The following is a 19,648-nucleotide window of genomic DNA, read 5'->3' on the forward strand; positions in this document are numbered from 1 at the left end:
TATCTTACCAATGTTGTAATCTCGATGGATCTTGTATCCATTCCATGTCAGGAAGTCTAGGCACATTGTTTGCATCCTGATTAGCGTCTGGCTAATACATGTTAGGTCCAACATAAAATTCCAAGCTCCTCTTCTTCCTCCAACTCTTCAAAAACTTTGATCTCCACCCTTGCGCTCGATCTATCGCTTATATCGCTGTTTGAATCATTGTTGGAAGGGCTTTGTATGGCGGCCGTATGTATGGAGCTGCCATCGCTGTTCTCGGTGTTACGAATCACTTTCGGGTTCGTCCCTTTTCAGGCTCGAACTTCGGAAACGCGATTATTTTGTCAAATATACAACATATAAATTATTTTTTCATGCTTTATTTGTTGGACAATGTTTAATTACTTTACTTGTGACCCTATTTGGCCTGTGAAGAAATTACTTCACATTACTGCTTTAAGACATATGTGCAGTGGACTTATCTCACAATAAGTTTATGTATTCATTTAACTGCCCTATGTCCTTCATAAAGAGCCTTAAAGAGCATACGACACCAGAAAAAAAGTCTTAAATGGCATTATTATGTGAATTAGAATCATATTTTGAGACGATTCGACTATATACAACAATTTAGCAAAGCGCAGATGACGAGAAATTAGTCTTTTAATCTGCCGGTTAGCCACGCCTACAATTATAGGGCTTTAGCGTCCCCAACAGGTGGATGACGTCAGCGGTAGACTAGGCTCATCGGTTTTACTATTCAGCCCATTGAGGGGGAATTGTTCAGAACGAGGAAAACGCGACAAAGACAGCTGCAAAATGTCATTGTTTCAGTCTCTGTACTCCCAATATTTTTACAGGATATTCTTTTTATCCAAGTATTTTTCCCCAATAGCTATATAAATGGCTTGAGAAGGACCAGTCAGCCCGTCGAGGGGGAACTATTCACAATGAGGAAAACGCGACGAAGAGAGCGGCTCTTTACTTGAATATTTTTACAGGAAATTTATTTTTACCCAAGTACTTTCCACAATTGCTAAATAAATGGCATGGTCATGACAAATAACAATCTTGTGCTAAATGGAATATAAAATAATAAAAATCCATTTATTCAAGACGACATGGCAAAATTACTCCATAATGGTCAAAACAGTCGACTTTACCTTTACTGTCACACCTCCCGAACGATATTTTATGACACCTAAATCGGACATATGTCATTTCCCTTCCCCGGCTTCGGAGAATGTAAACAGACCAGAAGGAGTGACAGCTAGCCGACATGCTAACCCGAACCGAGGGATGTTTCAAAGTCTTCGAAGTGGAAAATCACACATAACTAGCCTGGATTATTTGACATGACGACCCGGTTGTCGAGTTTCTTTGCGGATCGGCAAACCGCCCGGCGGAGAGCAATTTACAGTTCGTTCGCTGGAGGAGGGTGGCTGGAATTGTTGTGCAGCTAACGTGCTAACAGCTAACTGCTAATGGGCATGAGGATAGCTTTTTACATGCCTATCAATGATCAAACGTAAGTAGTCCTTTATTTAAAGGAATTTTATAGTGTTTACTTTGTAATCACTGTATTCGTATTTGACATAATACAAAACAAGATGTTTACTCACTTCCTTGTAAGTCCAATGGTCCCACAGTAAATATCCACGGTGAATGGGAACCTTTTGAAACTCCAAAAAGGCGCATACGCCTCTCCCGCATACAGAATGATTTTTCTGCAGCCGTTTGGCTGGCGTGATGCAAAAAAATAAAAGTATTAATCCGCAAAATCAGCTGAATCCTTCGTCCTCATACACAACAGTACACTGTAGCGTGAAGAGGACGTCTTCTACCGTACACGTCACAGCGCCCTCCTCCTCAATGCGAGACCGAAGCCGGAAGTCACTCATTTTCCTGGCGCGGGATTCAAAAAACTAAATAAATATAGCGATCGCTTCCACACACATCCAAGCGATCCATATCATTCAGGAGCATAAAATACTGCGTGTATTATGAAATAAACATGCTTTTTCGTGTCACAAGCACTTTAAGTAACGAGACTGATGGCGCTCCCCTTTTTTTTGTAAGGCAGTCTTGATTTTTGGTTTGTGACCATATCACTTGTTGAACCCTTTTGGTTTGTATGACAGGATTTCCCCTACATACACTGAACGAATGCCACTTCTAAAACGAGCTAAATAAAAAAAAAATCTTATCTCATTTTAAGTCTTTTATCTTAAAACAAGGAAGAAAATTCTGCCAAATTGAACAAGCAATTTTTGTCTCGGTAAGAATTTTTAAAATAAGGATTTCATTCAGGATGAACGAGATCTTGAAACTAGTTGTTTCATTAGTTTTAAGAAGTGTTTTGGCTTATAATAAGCTTTAAAAATAGTATAGTGGTACTTCGACATACGATCGCTTCGACACAAAAATTATGTTAACCAACTCCATCTATGTCCAGCTTGGATCTTTTACATCCATTCAAAAGGGAGATAATTAGCCGGATAACACTAAATGACATCTGTCAAAAGCATTCATAAATGTTCATGGCAGTATCACATCATAATTAGGATGGTCTAAAGACAGTCTTATGGCACCACTGTCAAATAAGGTGTTATCAAAATACCATAACTAGCAATTAATGAAACAACTAAGAAATAATTAGTGTAGAACATGAATTTTGATTGAATTTGCATCTGTAGCGCTGCAATGCATGCTAGGAAGCATGTTGGACAACAACAGTGTTGACAGTAGGAGGCCGCAGAGGTTGACTGTCTCCACCATGAGAGCAGTGATGGCCAAGTGAAGCTTCCTGAAGCAATGAAGCCTTGCAGCCAATTGGTTCAAAGCTTCATAGTGGTTCATATGGTCTTATGACAGTCGTATGATGCCGCTGTCAAAAAAGTGTTACCGGTTAATATCCCATAATACAGTAAGGACAACTGTGGGTTATAGTCCAGTGCGGCCCTTCTATAAACAAATGCCGTTTTCCTGCCATATTTGGTGGGTAGCGGCTTATAGTCAGGTGCACCTTATAGTGCGAAGTTTACGGTAGTTAAAGGCATGAAGTCCTTGAGAAAATTTTGGACACGAATGGATTAGGCACACAGAAATATAAAATACTTGACTTGGGACAATGTTTTGTTCAGAGTTTCTACAGGTATCTGCAAATCTCATTTAACAATGTTTAATGCTACGTTAAACAAATGTAATGCCCATGCTCAACTGCAGATAATTTCAGACACAAAAACTGGTAAATTATGTTGAAAAAGTTTCTTTTACCGTGATGTTTACATAATTTTAATGCCTTTAATATTTAGTTTAATGCATTTTAAGGCCTGAATTTTGACGAAATCCATTTAATGCATTTAATTACCTGCATACACCTTAATTAAATAGGACTGTTTTGGGTCTGGTGATAAAGTTTGACGATTTGTCTATAAAAATGTCAGCCAACATTTTTAATATTTTTGTCTTATTGTAACACCAGTAAATAAATAAATGAATGCATTTCAACTTCCCACGTTCATTTTTAAGACAGTTATGGAATAGTACAAAATGAACAGTAGAGCAGCAGCAGCTAGTAAACAAGATGTATGACCATCACAGCATAGCACATAACAACATAGCAAAACAACATTACAGGCTTCTTCCTCACGTCTCTTACTTTCTACTGAGGCTACATTACCACCTGGTGTTACTTTCAAGGAACACAACAAACTATATAACTGAACACATTATGTAATGCAAATAAGGTTGCTTAAAAGTTGGGACAATTTCAGCATCCTGAAAAGTTGGTAGTGTTTTGTCCCTATGCAAACCTATGCCCTTGCCTAATCCCTTTAATATACTGTATTTACTATTTAATTACAGTTGTCTACTTAGTCAGCAGACTTTTTTAACAATTAGTCAACTATTGTTTTTGGTTTCTGTTTTTTTTAACTAGCAATTATATTTTTGTTGACGCTTATTCTCAAAAACATTTTGGAAGACTTAAATTCTTTATTAAAGTACAAACAATCACATAAATAACAATAATGAATCACAAATAAACAATGAGGTCAAATGTTGATAGCATTAACTAGTGCAAAAGAATGGAATGTAAAGAGATTCAGAACACTGTGTGTACTGCCCAAAACAGTGCGTTTCCTTTGTGCACTATCTGAAAGCCAGCTAATAATGAATGCACTTCCATAAACCACAAGGCTTGCTCTTTTATGGGAAGACACTCATCCTAATACAGTGAAACTATAACAGAAACATAACATATTCAATACTCAATATACACAAACTACACAACACACTTACATACACAACTATTATATGGGATAGCACAAATTGCTTGAGCTACTAACCTTAGCATTGGCTGGCTTCTATAACAACAACAATTTAAGAAGTTTTGTACATACATTTTTCTCCTCAGAAATATACATATACAGCGTATTCATACGTTATTATGAACATAAAATACTTACAGACTTATGCAACCAAGATGTGGTGGATGTTGAGGTATGCTTAGGATCATTGTCCTGTTGGAAGGTCCAGCCTCAGCTTTGTCAATGACTGCATGACATTTGCATCAAAGATTGAACTTAATTTATAATACCTTGCACACGCTGAAGATTCCCTATAGTGCCCACTCACATGACGTCACAACCACGCTCCGCGCCATATTGTCCGTCAACTCGTCTTGTTTATGCATCACCGCTACGTAAATTCCTCCTATTATGGCGTGTTTTTCTGCTCGTTAACATTAATAATCAAAATGGTGAAGGTGTGTGTGGCGGTTGGTTGCAGTAACAGAGAAGATAGACGGAGAGACTTGAAGTTCTACCGTATTCTGAGAGACCCGGAGAGGAGAGCGAGATGGACTGCTGCAATTCGACGAGAAAACTGGGCACCAAATGATCACCACAGATTATGTAGTAGTCATTTTATGTCTGGTAAGATGCATTTAATAGATATTTAGAGGGTTTTGTTTGTAACCACAATTAAGATCATTGTGAGGCTAATCGCCGACAACATAGTTTCAAATTCAAGATGCTTATTTCTTCCACCATCATTATTTTTTTAATAATATTTAGCTGGTACCAAGTGAAAGAAGCTGGCCTCGTCTACGGATGATCAGTTAAACAGGTGTGTCCAAATCTTTTGCAAAGGGGGCCAGATTTGGTGTGTTAAAAATGTGGGGGGCTACCTTGGCTGATTTACATAGAACAATATATTTAAACAAATTTTAGCAAGCCCTTCTGTGTGTCACATTTGCTTTATTATTTTTTTTTAATTCATAATATCAACGATCTCATTGAGGCGTTCTCGTTCGACACTCGGGCTCTTGAGTAATACTGCTGCTGTGAAATTAAACTAGCTTCAAGTTGGTTTAATTTCTCACTGCGTATCTTCCCTGTAATGTTTTACGTGTTAGCGTGTCTTGTTAATATCGCGGCACATCGAACTCTTTGAAAACAGCGACTGTCTCTTTGCAAATGAGGCAGACACAGTTGTTGCGTGTTTTATTGAAGAAATAGTCTAATATCCACCTATCCTTGAAGCGTCGGGCATCGCAGTCAACTTTTTTTTTTTTATTTATTGTCGCCATTTTAGAAAATTGGAAGGGTCACACGGGGGTAATGTTGCTTAGAGTGCTGCTGTTGAAACGCTGAGTTTCTGTGGACAAGATAGTTGTAAATATCAGGGTAGCAGATGTCGGACAGCGGGTCGAAAAATATCGATTTAGGCATCAAATATGGATCTTGCGAATGGATTGACCGAAGCTTTTCCACATAACGCCTTTTATGCAACACATCCAATGACTTTACAGCATTTGAAAGCACCGGGGCTTCCGTGAATTGTACTATAAATTGCACGACAAATTGAAACGATTGAGTATACAGATAAACAATGACGGACAATATGGTGGCCGGATACAGCGACCCGTCATTGTGTGACGTTGGTGACTGGGGTCTCTAGCTGAAGAAGCAAAACAGCATGACTGGCCCCCCACTGTGCTTCACAGTAGCTGGGGATTTCTTTTCTTCATAGGCATCATTCTTTCTCCTCCACACCTACCGTGGATCCATTAGCCCAAAAAAGTTTCTTTGGTCTCATCACTCCAGAGAACAGTATCCCAAAACCTTTATGGTTTGCCCACTTGGTTTTTGGCATACAGTGGGGCAAATAAGTATTATTCTCCTACTTGAAAAGATTAGAGAGGCCTGTAATTGTCATCATGGGTAAACCTCAACCATGAGAGACAGAATGTGGGGAAAAAAAACAGAAAATCGCATAGTTTAATTTTTAAAGAATTTATTTCCAAATTAGAGTGGAAAATAAGTATTTGGTCACCTACAAACAAGCAAGATTTCTGGCTGTCAAAGAGGTCCAACTTCTTCAAAAGAGGTCTAGCGAGGCTCCACTCGTTACCTGTATTAATGGCACCTGTTTTAACTCTTAATCGGTATAAAAGACACCTGTCCACAACCTTTCAGTCAGTTACACTCCAAATTCCACTATGGCCAAGACCAAAGAGCTGTCGAAGGACACCAGAGACAAAGTTGTATACCTGCACCAGGCTGGGAAGACTGAATTCAAAAGGTAAAACGCTTGGTGTAAAGAAATCAACTGTAGGAGCAATTATTAGAAAATGGAAGACATACAAGACCACTGAAAATCTCCCTTAATCTGGGGGCTCCATGCAAGATCTCACCCCGTGGCGTCAAAATTATCACAAGAACGGTGAGCAAAACTCCCAGAACCACACGGGGGGACCTAGTGAATGACCTACAGAGAGCTGGGAACACAGTAACAAAGGCTACTATCAGTAACACAATGCGACGCCAAGGACTCAAATCCTGCACTGCCAGACGTGTCCCCCTGCTGAAGAAAGTACACGTCCAGGCCCGTCTGCGGTTCGCTAGAGAGCATTTGGATGATCCAGAAGAGGACTGGGAGGATGTGATATGGTCAGATGAAACCGAAATAGAACTTTTTGGTTGAAACACAGGTTCTCGTGTTGGGAGGAGAAAGAAGACTGAATTGCTTCCAAAGAACACCATACCCACTGTAAAGGATAGGGGTGGAAACATCATGCTTTGGGGCTGTATTTCTGCAAAGGGACCAGGACGACTGATCTGTGTAAAGGAAAGAATGAATGGGGCCATGTATCGAGAGATTTTGAGTGAAAATCTCCTTCCATCAGCAAGGTCATAGTAGATGTGACACGGCTGGGTCTTTCAGCATGACATTGATCCCAAACACACAGCCAGGGCAACAAAGGAGTGGCTTCGTAAGAAGCATTTCAAGGTCCTGGAGTGGCCTAGCCAGTCTCCAGATCTCAACCCCATAGAAAATCCGTGGAGGGAGTTGAAAGTCTGTGTTGTCCAACGACAGCCCCAAAACATCACTGCTCTAGAGGAGATCTGCATGGAGGAATGGGCCAAAATACCAGCAGCAGTGTGTGGAAAAACTTGTGAAGTTACAGAAAACGTTTGGCCTCCGTTATTGCCAACAAAGGGTACATAACAAAGTATTGAGATAAACTTTTGGAATCGACCAAATACTTATTTTCCACCATGATTTGCAAATAATTTTTAAAAAAATCAAACAATGTGATTTTCTGTTTTTTTTCCCCACATTCTGTCTCACATGGTTGAGGTTTAGCCATGTTGACAATTACAGGCCTCTCTAATATTTTCAACTAGGAGAACTTGCACAATTAGTGGTTGACTAAATACTTATTTGCCCCACTGTACTTATTGTGCTTTGGAGTGGGGGGTTGGGATGGGGGTGGGGGGTTGGCGCCTGGGAGTTCTTGCTTGGAACCCATCATTTTGCAGTGTGCGTTTCATTGTCTGGGATGACACCTGAATACCTTCCTATGACATGTCCTGTCGTTGTTCCTCAGTTATCACCTAGGGATTTTTCTCCTTTCGCTTCAGGTATCGCACAGCAGTTGCAGACAGTCTTTTTACCACGCGTTTCCACCGTCCCTTTAGCTCTAGCTTAGCGGACTTTGCTCCCAATTGTATCTCTTGAAATTTTTAATCCTTTTTCTATCTTTTTATATCCATATCCTTGCTTATGAAGTGAAATGACCTCCTCTCTGAACTTTTTTTTACCATTCCATGGGCTTCACCATGTTGTAAAGATGTCATTACCTGCCAAGAAAATCTATGTGTCACAGTCCTTTTAAATTTGCTTAATTGTTGCTCATTAGGGTTCCGTTCACAGCTAAAGATGTTTTCATCAGCTGTTTGACAACACCATAAAGTGCCTGTGACACGAAAAAGCATGTTTATTTCATAATACACGTGGTATTTTGTGCTCCTAAATGATATGGACCGCTTGGATGTGTGTGGAAGCGATCGCTATATTTATTTAGTTTTTTGAATCCCGCGCCATGAAAATTTGTGACTTCCGGCAACGGTCTCGAGTTGAGAAAGAGTGACGTATACGGAGGAATGAGTCCTCTTCACTATACAGCCGTACAGTTGTACGAGAAGGACTAAGGATTCAGCTGATTTTGCGGATTAATACGTTTATTTTTCTCATCACGCCAGCCAAACGGCTGCAGAAAAATCTTGCGGTAAGAGGGAGAGGCGTGTGCGCCTTTTTGGCGTTTCAAAAGGTTCCCATTCACAGGTGGATATTGGCCAAAACAAGCCCTACTACTGTGGCACCATTAGACTTACCAGGAAGTGAGTAAACATTGTGTTTTGTATCATGTCAAATACTGGGATCATTTTAATATGTAGGTGGCTTGCATTTTGTGGCTGACATGCTCCTTGCCCCCTCAGCGGCTTGTCGCACATCCCCCCGCCGGGAGAGAACTATACTCGGCTTATTCCCCTCTTCATGCGCCCGGTGTTCTATCAAATTTTCCGACCGATCAGAAATTGCAACTTTGAGTTAAAAATAGCCACGCATACAGCGATTACAAAGTAAACACTACAAACTTTCTTTAAATAAAGGACTACTTACATTTGATCATGGATGTGCATGTAAAAAGATCTTCTCATGCACATTAGCTGCACGTTAGCTGCACAACAACTGCAGCCGCCCTCCTCCACGGAACAAGCTTTAAATTGCTCTTCCCTGGGCGGTTTGCCGATTGTTGAAGACAATCGACAACCCAGTCGTCATGTGAAATGATCCGGGCTAGTTATGTGTGATTTTCCGCTTCGAAGACTTTGAAACATCACTCGGTTCGGGTTAGCATGTCGGCTAGTTGTCAGGCCTCTTGGTTTGTTTACATTCTCTGAAGCCGGGGAAGGGAAATGACATTAACCCGATTTAGGTGGCATAATATATCGATCGGGAGGTGCGATGGTAAAGGTGAAGTCGACAGTTTTGACCATTATGGAGTAATTTTGCCATGTCGTTCTGAATAAGTGCATTTTTATCATATTCCATTTAGCGCAAGACTATTATTTGTCATGACCATGCCATTTATTTAGCTATTGGGGAAAAATACTTGGATGAAAATAATATCCTGTAAAAGTATTGGAGTAGAGAGACAATGGCATTTTACGGCTCTCTTCGTCGCGTTTTCCTCGTTGTGAATAATTCCCCGTCAATGGGCTGCATACTAAATCAGATGAAATCGTGACTCCGCTGATGTCATCCACCTGTTAGGGACGCTAGAGCCCTATAATGGTAGGCGTGGCTAACCGGCAGATTAAAAGACTTAATTTTTCTTCATCTACGCTTTGCTAAATTGTTGTATATAGTCGAATCGTCTCAAAATATGATTCTAATTCACATAATAATCCTATTTAAGACTTTTTTTTCTCCTGTCGTACGCATTTTAAGGAAACCTTTGTTCTTAACTCATTTGCTCCCAAAAACGTATTTATACGTCTTTTGCGTTTACTTTGACAAGAGGCATCTCTAGGTTCTATTGCACCTAAACTGCAATGCACAATCCTCAAAACTAATTTTAAAGCATAAAACTGGCGACTGGAGGGCAGTAGTGCATTTTGTAAGAACTCATCTCGGGCCAAGAAAGGAAGTGAAGAAAAATAGTCAGGAAATGGAAGTTGGAGGGATCTTGTAAAGACGCATGAGAAAAATGTGGGGAACGACACTGGAGGAGTGTTTTGAAAAGAAAACGTAACCATCGTCAAAGAATGATTAAAAAAAAAATCTATCTTGATGAGACAGACTGTGACGGCCACAACAGCATCAGGTTCCACACGCGTTCAGCGGAGCTCACAATGCGTTACTCCTGAGCCCGAGGTTGAACCCAACGATGAAGATGATAAAAAAAGTGAGACCGATCTTATTCCGGACTCATCAGATTACTGGGAGCCACCTCATTCAACCGGGAGCAGCCGAGAGCCTTCCCCGTTGTTATGTGCGTAAATAGTTCAACAGTTCAATAGTTTAGTTATGTGTAAATAAATTGTTACTTTGCGACTAAAAGCTCTATTTTTCTTGTTGTTTATGTTATTTTGTAGAACGAAAACATTATTTACATGTTTGGGATGTCACAAAAGCGAAATATAGCTGTGAAGTCAAAGTTATGTTCGAAATGCTTGCTTTGCTATGCTTTTACAAAAAGCTCATTTTCTCTGTTTTTTTCATCAGAAATTGGAAAATTGCTCAGACTAAGCTATTTTCCAATGCTGATTTCTAAAGAATGGAAAAAGATGTGAACTAATTTTATTTTCTGCTGAAAGAACAGAGTCTAATCTTTATTTTGGTGGGTTCCATGTTTATATAGCAATAGAACAGAATTTTCTGTGGGCCAGTAAAATGGCGAGTGATGGGCCTTGCTCCGGTGAAAATGGCTGGGAGTGAATAAGTGGTGGACTTGAAGGGTTGAATAATTTTGTCAATGAGGTAATCACAGAAAGGCCATTAATTAGAATATTCCCCAAGCTTTTTTTGTTATTTCAGCTGTATTTGTCTATTATTTGATGTGATGATAAACAAAATGAAAAGTGAATGTCAAATTGCAAAAACACTTATACACTGGGGGGGTTGAATAATTTTGAACACACTCTGGGAACACGTCACAGGCAGTACAGTACAATAGTATTTGTGTAAATATTGTCAGTAAATTTCAACGCACGCTAATTAGTCCCGTGAAAAATAATGAAAAGACATTTTCATGAATTTATAAAACCCCGCCGGCCGCCCCGGTTAGGATATAAAAAGCGGACATGTCCCGGCAAAAGACGACGTTTGGTTCAAACCTGGACGATATGACAAAAATTGTTATTGCAATAAAAAAAATTCTTATCAGTTGAAATCGATAATTATTGTGATATTTTTTCTTTCAAATATGAAGTCTGATTTCAGCGTTTCCCTTACATATATCAGATTGTGGCGCAGCGCCACTCTAAAATAAAAGCCGCTACTCCCTGCAAATGAGATGTTTGTTTTTTAGGCTGTTTCAAACTAGTGGCAGCCTAGTGTGAAGGGTTCAGCGGCAACCTATTCATTGTGTATTGTAATGTCCGTAACAATGCAGTGCAATGCTTAAGACTGGGGAGCTGTGACGTAGGGGCAAGCGAGTTGGGAGAATGGCCGAGATAGCGATCGCATGTCGCGGCAGCCCGCTGTTATTTTGTTATTGTTTTTCTTTATCATTGTTGCCACAAGTGGGTAAGCCAATACCGACTCATCTCCTTCTTCCCCCAATCCAGGGCATTACAGTATTTTGGATCAGACTTTTTGGCGAGAGTGATGGGTTTCAACCCTTTTGGCTTGTCGTCGAGCTCATTCCAATTTAGGGCCAAATGAAAGGAAAAAAAGGACTATGACATGCAAGTCGTACTTTTGCTACCCTATTACGAAGGGTAATGTAGCTGTAATTAGCTACGCATTTTGCGTACAGTACATCTACTGTAGCTGAGAGCTACGACATTAGCCTGGCTAATGAAACATTTCAAATAGATCTTTGTTATGGCTCTTCTTTGGGGGAAAAAATCTCATTTGTCATGATATGACATAATTTCACTATGGTCGACATGGTGATGCTGTCCAACTCTGATGCAGCCCACCGCTACAGCTTCAAGAAATCCTAAGGGAAACCAAGTATAACACCATTTCCCATTAACACCATCTAAAAAATGTACTCAAGTACAAGTAAAAAAGTATTTGGTGTAAAGAATACTTAAGTCATGATTAAAATTGGGGGAAAAATAGCAGTTACAAACGATGAATAACAACAACAAAAAAATAAACAATAATAAAATAAATAAAGTTGCCACTGCTTGTGCATGAAGGATGACGGCGTGTCAACGAACGATGACTAATAGCCAATCGGTGCATCGTTGTCATGGGAAAGACAGCCCAGAGTGCATCTGGTACGCGCGCGCGTATATCCCCTCTCGCTCTCTCAGCCAGTCTACCTTCATGGTCTACCAGCTGCAAAGAAGTTCTATAGGATATATCTAGTGATGCACGATAATGCATTTTTCAACCGATAACCGATAATTTCCTCCTCATTCCAACCGATAACCGATAATGTCAAGCCGATAATTCAATTAAAAGATTTATGTAAAATTTTAAAGTATACACAAAAGAAAATATTACTGTGCAAAAATATAATTTATTGCTCATGTACCCATTCTGCAGCGCTTTGTTTACATTTGCGGCTTTCACGACATTTGCGTTACAGCAGCTAAACTGCTACACGGCAGTACTATTTGGACGGAGTTTGCGCTCGCATCCGTGTGCGTGTTGTTTTGTGCCTGAGTTTTATTAAGCCGAAAATAAAGGCAGCGTTACAAAGTCATCTGACCGCTCGTCATTTCACATTCTGAATGCATATTTGACCGGCTGACTTCGTTTTCTCCATGTTTAAATTATCTTATAACCACTGTGCCGTCATGATAAGCTTGCTTACTGGACATCACTTTTTCATGAAGAATGGTGGTCGTATAAACTGCATTATTTCTTTTATCCAGGGCTTTGGTTCTCGTGTCATTAAGGTAAAAAAAAAAACTGTCTCGTCTCGGCGGCAGCTACATTCGTACCGGATAATCCGCCCACGGCGAGGCGGCGGCGGCCTGCCGGACTGGCCAAAGCGGCGGGCTCCGTCGGAATTTACCACCCGCCTTGGGCTGCATTCCCAAACAGCCCGACTCTGTATCGTCACAAGCCCTGTAGTTTAGCTTAGTGTTTACAATAGCTTTAGCATTCCTGCTAGCAGCAGCCTCGTATATGTTCCAAAATTCTTTGTGATGCAGTTTTAAATGGCTGCTGGGTTAGTGGTTTTGAATGAGGACGCGTTCTTTCTGCCTCGTGGAACTTGTACGGTACATGTTTCGCAGATGGGGAGAGCGTCGTTTTTTTAGTAACAGCCGCCATAATATTCAACTACTTCTTGTTGTGTAACTCCGCCTCCTCAACTCCTCCTCCCTCAGGGGCTTCAGAGAGGGGAGGGGTTGAGGAGGCGGCGTGCTAAATTCTTCAGTTGTGCACATTTGGAGGCTAAATCAAGTATATAATTATCGGATTGCATTATCGGTTGAATTTTTTTATTATCTGCATTATCTGTGTGACGTCATAATTGCCATTATCGGCCGATAATTATCGGTGACCGATATTATCGTGTATCTTTAGATATATCATTTGTCTTCTTGTGTCTTGCAGGTTTCAGCAAATATCTTGGTCCCGAGTGGCAGGAGTCCGAGTCTCCTGGCATGAAAGAGGAAGTGGAGCACCCACATATGAAACAGAAAGAGCCAGAGCACCCTCAACAGCAAAAAAAAGAAATGCAACTTCCAATCAAAAAGGAGGAAGTAGAGCTGCCATACGTTAAAGAGGAGGACGATGTCACCATGTCGATTGGTGAGCCCTTGAAGAGTGAGAATGGTCCGAGTGACGCCAGCAGAGGGACGGAGTCTCCAAGCAGCAGCTCAGGAGAAGGATTGCAAGCACACATTTTCATTGCACCATCAGATGGAAATTGCGCCAGGTCACACTCACCTGACAAAGATGATTTTCATAAGAAATCTCACTGTGAGGACAAACTCTGCAAATGCTCTCGCAGTGGGAAAACCTTTACTTCTAAGCAAACTTGTCGTACGCATATGAGGAAGCACACTGACGAAAAACCTTTTTCCTGCTCAGATTGTGGTCAAGGATTCCGTTATAAGAGTGGCTTAAAAGTACACACAAGAACCCACACTGGTGAAAAACCTTTTTCCTGCTCAGTTTGTGGTCAAAAATTCACTCAGAAGAACAACTTGGACAGACACACAAGAACCCACACTGGTATGCGCGCATATGTAAACTAGGCATGTGCCGGTTACCGGTTTCACGGTTTACCGTGGTGTGAAAACGTCGCGGTTTCAAAACCACTAAAATTTTCCGTCAGACCGTAGTACGTTATTGGCTATTTTTCTTGTGTCAAAAATGTGGCTTGGCGCAGCAGCCCTCACCCCCTCCCGTTTGTTGCTGTGTGTGAAAGTGACGCTATCGGCTAGAGAGCCAGCTAACCCAAAAACAAATACTCGAAACATAAGGCGTACTGTTCTTCAATTTATTGAGCTCTCAAATCGTGGTAAGTTTAATATACAAAATGAATACATTTAAAATGTTGTACAATTAGATTTTTCCATGTGAGTAGCTTCAACAGATTAACACCATGGAAAAAGTTTGCCAAAAACAAAACACACATTTTCCTTTCCAATTCAATATACAAACTAACTAAAAGCTTACAAAGATGAATGTTAGCCTAGGCTTAGCTGGGAGAGCAACTTCGTTGAGTGTTACAGCCGCAGAGTGAGAAAACAAGTTTGATTCGCTTGAATGGAGGGGAAAAAGATGATCTTGCCCTAAGCACTAATCGACGTTCGCTGGATCAATGCGAGGTCTCACTCCCATTTTTTTTTTTTTTTTTTTTTTTTTTAATGGATGAAACCTTTCCACAACAATATTGACGTTTTAACTAACTTATACATTTTAACTAACTTTTGAATTCTTTGTTCTTTTTAACACAAAGGCATGGCATCATGTAGACGAGAGTTGACACAGTGGCTGAAAATGGCGAAACTTCACTTAAGCTTTTCCACCCTCAAAAAAACAGTCATGCAGTATAAATTTTTTAAAAAATTGATTCACAAGTGTTTTTCTTTTTTATAGAAATTATTTTGTTCTTGCTCTAATCTTGAGCAACTTGAGCTGTGGCTGTGAGTTATATTTAGTTTAATTTTATTTAAAATATTTCTTTTATTGATAATTTATTTATTTTAACAATATATTCATGTTCCAATTTGCAACTATGGTCTGAAAAAAAAATCCTGTTCAATGGCAATGGAAAAATGTATTTTTTTTAACCCATACATCTCAAAATTTTTTGGGAGCTATAATTGCAATACCGTGAAACCGTGGTATTTTTGCTCACGGTTATCGTGCAGTCAAAATATCATACCGGCACATGCCTAATGTACACTCTCGCTCTCTCAGCCAGTCTACTTTCATGGACTACCAGCTGCATAGAAGTTCTATAAGATGTATTATTTGTCGTCTTGTGTCTTGCAGGTTTCAGCAAATATCTTGGTCTCGAATGGCAGGAGTCGGAGTCTCCTGGCGTGAAAGAGGAAGTGGAGCACCCACATATGAAACAGGAAGAGCCAGAGCACCCTCAACAGCAAAAAAGAGAAGTGCAACTTCCAATCAAAAAGGAGGAAGTAGAGCTGCCATACGTTAAAGAGGAGGACAATATCACCATGTCGACTGGTGAGCCCTTGAAGAGTGAGGATGGTCCGAGTGAGGCCAGCAGAGGGACGGAGCCTCCAAGCAGCAGCTCAGCAGATGGATTGCAAGCACACATTTTCATTGCACCATCAGATGGAAATGGCGACACGTCACACTCACCTTACAAAGATGATTTTCATAAGAAATCTCACTCTGAGGACAAACTCTGCAAATGCGCTATCTGTGGGAAAACCTTTACTTCTAAGCAAGCATGTTGTACGCATATGAGGAGCCATACTGGTGAAAAACCTTTTGTCTGCTCAGTTTGTGGTCAAAAATTCACTCAGAAGAACAACTTGGACAGACACACAAGAACCCATGCTGGCGAAAAACCTTTTTCCTGCTCAGTTTGTGGCCAAAGATTCAGTCGAAAGGGTGGCTTAAACGAACACACAAGAACCCACACTGGCGAAAAACCTTTTTCCTGCTCAATTTGTGGTCAAAGATTCAGTCAAAAGAGCACCTTCAACACACACTTGAGAACCCATACTGGCGAAAAACCTTTTTCCTGCTCAGTTTGTGGCCAAAGATTCAGTCGAAAGGGTGGCCTAAACGGACACGCAAGAACCCACACTGGCGAAAAAGCTTTTTCCTGCTCAGTGTGTGGTAAAAAATTCTCTGAAAAAGCCTACTTGAAAAGACACACAAGAACCCATACTGGTGAAAAACCTTTCATCTGCTCAGTTTGTGGTCAAAGATTCAGGAGAAAGAGCACCTTAAGCACACACACAAGAAACCACATGGGCGAAAAAGCTTTTGTCTGCTCAGTTTGTGGTAAAAAATTCACTTGGAAGAGCAACTTAAGTGCACACTCGAAAACCCACACTGGCGAAAAACCTTATTCCTGCTCAGTTTGTGGCCAAAGATTCAATAGAAAGAGTGTCTTAAACGAACACACAAGAACCCACACTTGCAAAAAACCTTTTTCCTGCTCAATTTGTGGTCAAAGATTCGCTCGAAAGCCATACTTGAAGATACACTCAAAAACCCACACTGGAGAAAAACCTTTTTACTGCTCAGTTTGTGGCCAAAGATTCAGTCGAAAGAGTGGCTTGAACGAACACACAAGAACCCACACTGGAGAAAAACCTTTTTCCTGCTCAGTTTGTGGTCAACGATTCGCTCGAAAGCCACACTTGAGGATACACTCAAGAACCCACACCGGAGATGAACCTTTTTCCTGCTCAGTGTGTGGTAAAAAATTCACTCACAAGAGCAGCTTAAACACACACTCAAGAACACACACTGGCGAAAAACCTTTTTCCTGCTCAGTTTGTGGCCAAAGATTCAGTCGAAAGGGTGGCTTAAACGAACACACAAGAACCCACACTGGTGAAAAAGCTTTTTCCTGCTCAGTTTGTGGTAAAAAATTCACTTGGAAGAGCAACTTAAGTGCACACTCGAAAACCCACACAGGCGAAAAACCTTTTTCCTGCTCAGTTTGTGGTCAAAGATTCGCCCTGAAGGAATACTTAACAAAACACACAAGAATCCATACTGGTGAAAAACATTTTTCCTGCTCAGTTTGTGGTCAAAGATTCAGTCACAAGAGCGAAGTTAACACACACACTAAAACCCACACTGGCGAAAAAGCTTTTTCCTGCTCAGTTTGTGGTTAGAAAAAAAAAATCAGTCACTAGAACACCTTAAACACACAAGAATCCACACTGGTGAAAAACCGTTTTCAGTTTGTGGTCAAGGATTCACTTGGAAGGATCAGATGAAGAGACACGTGGTATGAGAAGCAGTGGCCAATGACTGTTTTGTCTGTCTTCTATGATTGCCACATCAGATTTTGCTCGCAGAACGATTGTATTCTGTAAAGCTTCCTCAAATCCTGTTGAAAACTGATACTTTTGGTGCCTTACGTGTGCTTTGTCCTATTCTTGTATGATGTGCATCCACACTATTGCCAGAAGTATTGTCTCACCTGATTTAACTCTCGAGTGAAGCACTAGAGCAACAAGTTCTTTAACACACGACAATAATCATAATAATAAATCCTGTCGTACGTTGTTGCCAAAGAAGTAATCCTTCTTTTGTCCGAGTCCGTCTCCTTTTCTTTTTCCGGGCAATTATAACAAGTGATCGAACTGGAGGGCACACACCTAATCGGTGTACTTCCGCCAGTTTTCTGATTGGTTAGCTTTGTGGCACATTTGCTAAATGTGTGCTAAACTGATAGCGCAGAGAAAGCGTTGATTGACAGATTGAGCGGTGGGGGGAATTGAGCGTGTAAAATTAACATTCAAACATAATTATGGAGCACAGAGTAGATTTTCTTTTGCTCAATATTGTTTCCTGTGCTCCAGTTCTATTATTGCTTGCTCAAAATCCTTTAATTGCTCACTCAGTGGCACAAATATAACGCCACAGAGGGCAAACTGCTACAGGAAGCCTCAGGATTGCCATTTTTGTAAATATTTTTTGTTTTTATCTTGCATGAGAGAATTTGCAATATTGCTTTAGCCTTTTAAGGTGTTTACCGAGCTATACATACATTTTAAATATACAGTGCCTTGCAAAAGTATTCGGCCCCCTTGAATCTTGCAACCTTTCGCCACATTTCAGACTTCAAACATAGATATGAAATGTAATTTTTTTGTCAAGAATCAACAAGTGGGACACAATCGTGAAGTGGAACAACATTTATTGGATAATTTAAACTTTTTTAACAAATAAAAAAGTGAAAAGTGGGGCGTGCGATATTATTCGGCCCCTTTACTTTCAGTGCAGCAAACTCACTCCAGGAGTTCAGTGAGGATCTCTGAAGGATCCAATGTTGTCCTAAATGACCGATGATGATAAATAGAATCCACCTGTGTGTAATCAAGTCTCCGTATAAATGCACCTGCTCTGTGATAGTCTCAGGGTTCTGTTTAAAGTGCAGAGGGCATTATGAAAACCAAGGAACACACTAGGCAGGTCCGAGATAGTGTTTTGGAGAACTTTAAAGCCGGATTTGGATACAAAAAGATTTCCCAAGCTTTAAACATCTCAAGGAGCACTGTGCAAGCCATCATGTTGAAATGGAAGGAGCATCAGACCACTGCAAATCTACCACGACCCGGCCGTCTTTCCAAACTTTCTTCTCAAACAAGGAGAAAACTGATCAGAGATGCAGCCAAGAGAGCCATGATCACTCTGGATGAACTGCAGAGATCTACAGCTGAGGTGGGAGAGTCTGTCCATAGGACAACAATCAGTCGTACACTGCACAAATCTGGCCTTTATGGAAGAGTGGCAAGAAGAAAGCCATTTCTCAAAGATATTCATAAAAAGTCTCGTTTAAAGTTTGCCACAAGCCACCTGGGACATGTGGAAGAAGGTGCTCTGGTCAGATGAAACCAAAATTGAACTTTTTGGCCAAAATGCAAAACGATATGTTTGGCGTAAAAGCAACACAGCTCATCACCCTGAACACACCATCCCCACTGTCAAACATGGTGGTGGCAGCATCATGGTTTGGGCCTGCTTTTCTTCAGCAGGGACAGGGAAGATGGTTAAAATTGACGGGAAGATGGATGCAGCCAAATACAGGAACATTCTGGAAGAAAACCTGTTGGTATCTGAGACCTGAGACTGGGACGGAGATTTATCTTCCAACAGGATAATGATCCAAAACATAAAGCCAAATCTACAATGGAATGGTTCAAAAATAAACGTATCCAGTTGTTAAAATGGCCAAGTCAAAGTCCAGACCTGAATCCAATCGAGAATCTGTGGAAAGAGCTGAAGACTGCTGTTCACAAACACTCTCGATCCGACCTCACTGAGCTCGAGCTGTTTTGCAAGGAAGAATGGGCAAGAATGTCAGTCTCTCGATGTGCAAAACTGATAGAAACACACCCCAAGCGACTTGCAGCTGTAATTGGAGCAAAAGGTGGCGCTACAAAGTATTAACGCAAGGGGGCCGAATAATATTGCACGCCCCACTTTTCACTTTTTTATTTGT

At 40.7% G+C, this 19,648-nt stretch overlaps 1 protein-coding gene across 4 annotated transcripts in view; it reads left to right on the forward strand.

The window, feature by feature from the left end:
• LOC130929086 (oocyte zinc finger protein XlCOF6-like) overlaps positions 1-18,342 on the forward strand; it is a 32,222-nt gene extending 13,880 nt beyond the window's left edge. The window contains exons 3-5 of one of the 4 annotated variants that reach the window (XM_057856011.1): positions 13,585-13,983; positions 14,065-14,208; positions 15,478-18,342. In XM_057856011.1, coding sequence (XP_057711994.1) covers positions 13,585-13,983; positions 14,065-14,208; positions 15,478-17,312 — 2,378 coding nt within the window. In that variant the 3' untranslated portion in view covers positions 17,313-18,342. Of the gene's footprint in view, positions 1-13,584; positions 14,209-15,477 lie in introns of those variants that run through there. The other 3 variants (XM_057856012.1, XM_057856013.1, XM_057856010.1) reach the window with 3 other exon arrangements.
• The last annotated feature ends 1,306 nt before the right edge of the window (positions 18,343-19,648 follow it).

The sequence above is a fragment of the Corythoichthys intestinalis genome, chromosome 13, assembly GCF_030265065.1.
Source record: "Corythoichthys intestinalis isolate RoL2023-P3 chromosome 13, ASM3026506v1, whole genome shotgun sequence".
NCBI lineage: Eukaryota > Metazoa > Chordata > Actinopteri > Syngnathiformes > Syngnathidae > Corythoichthys > Corythoichthys intestinalis.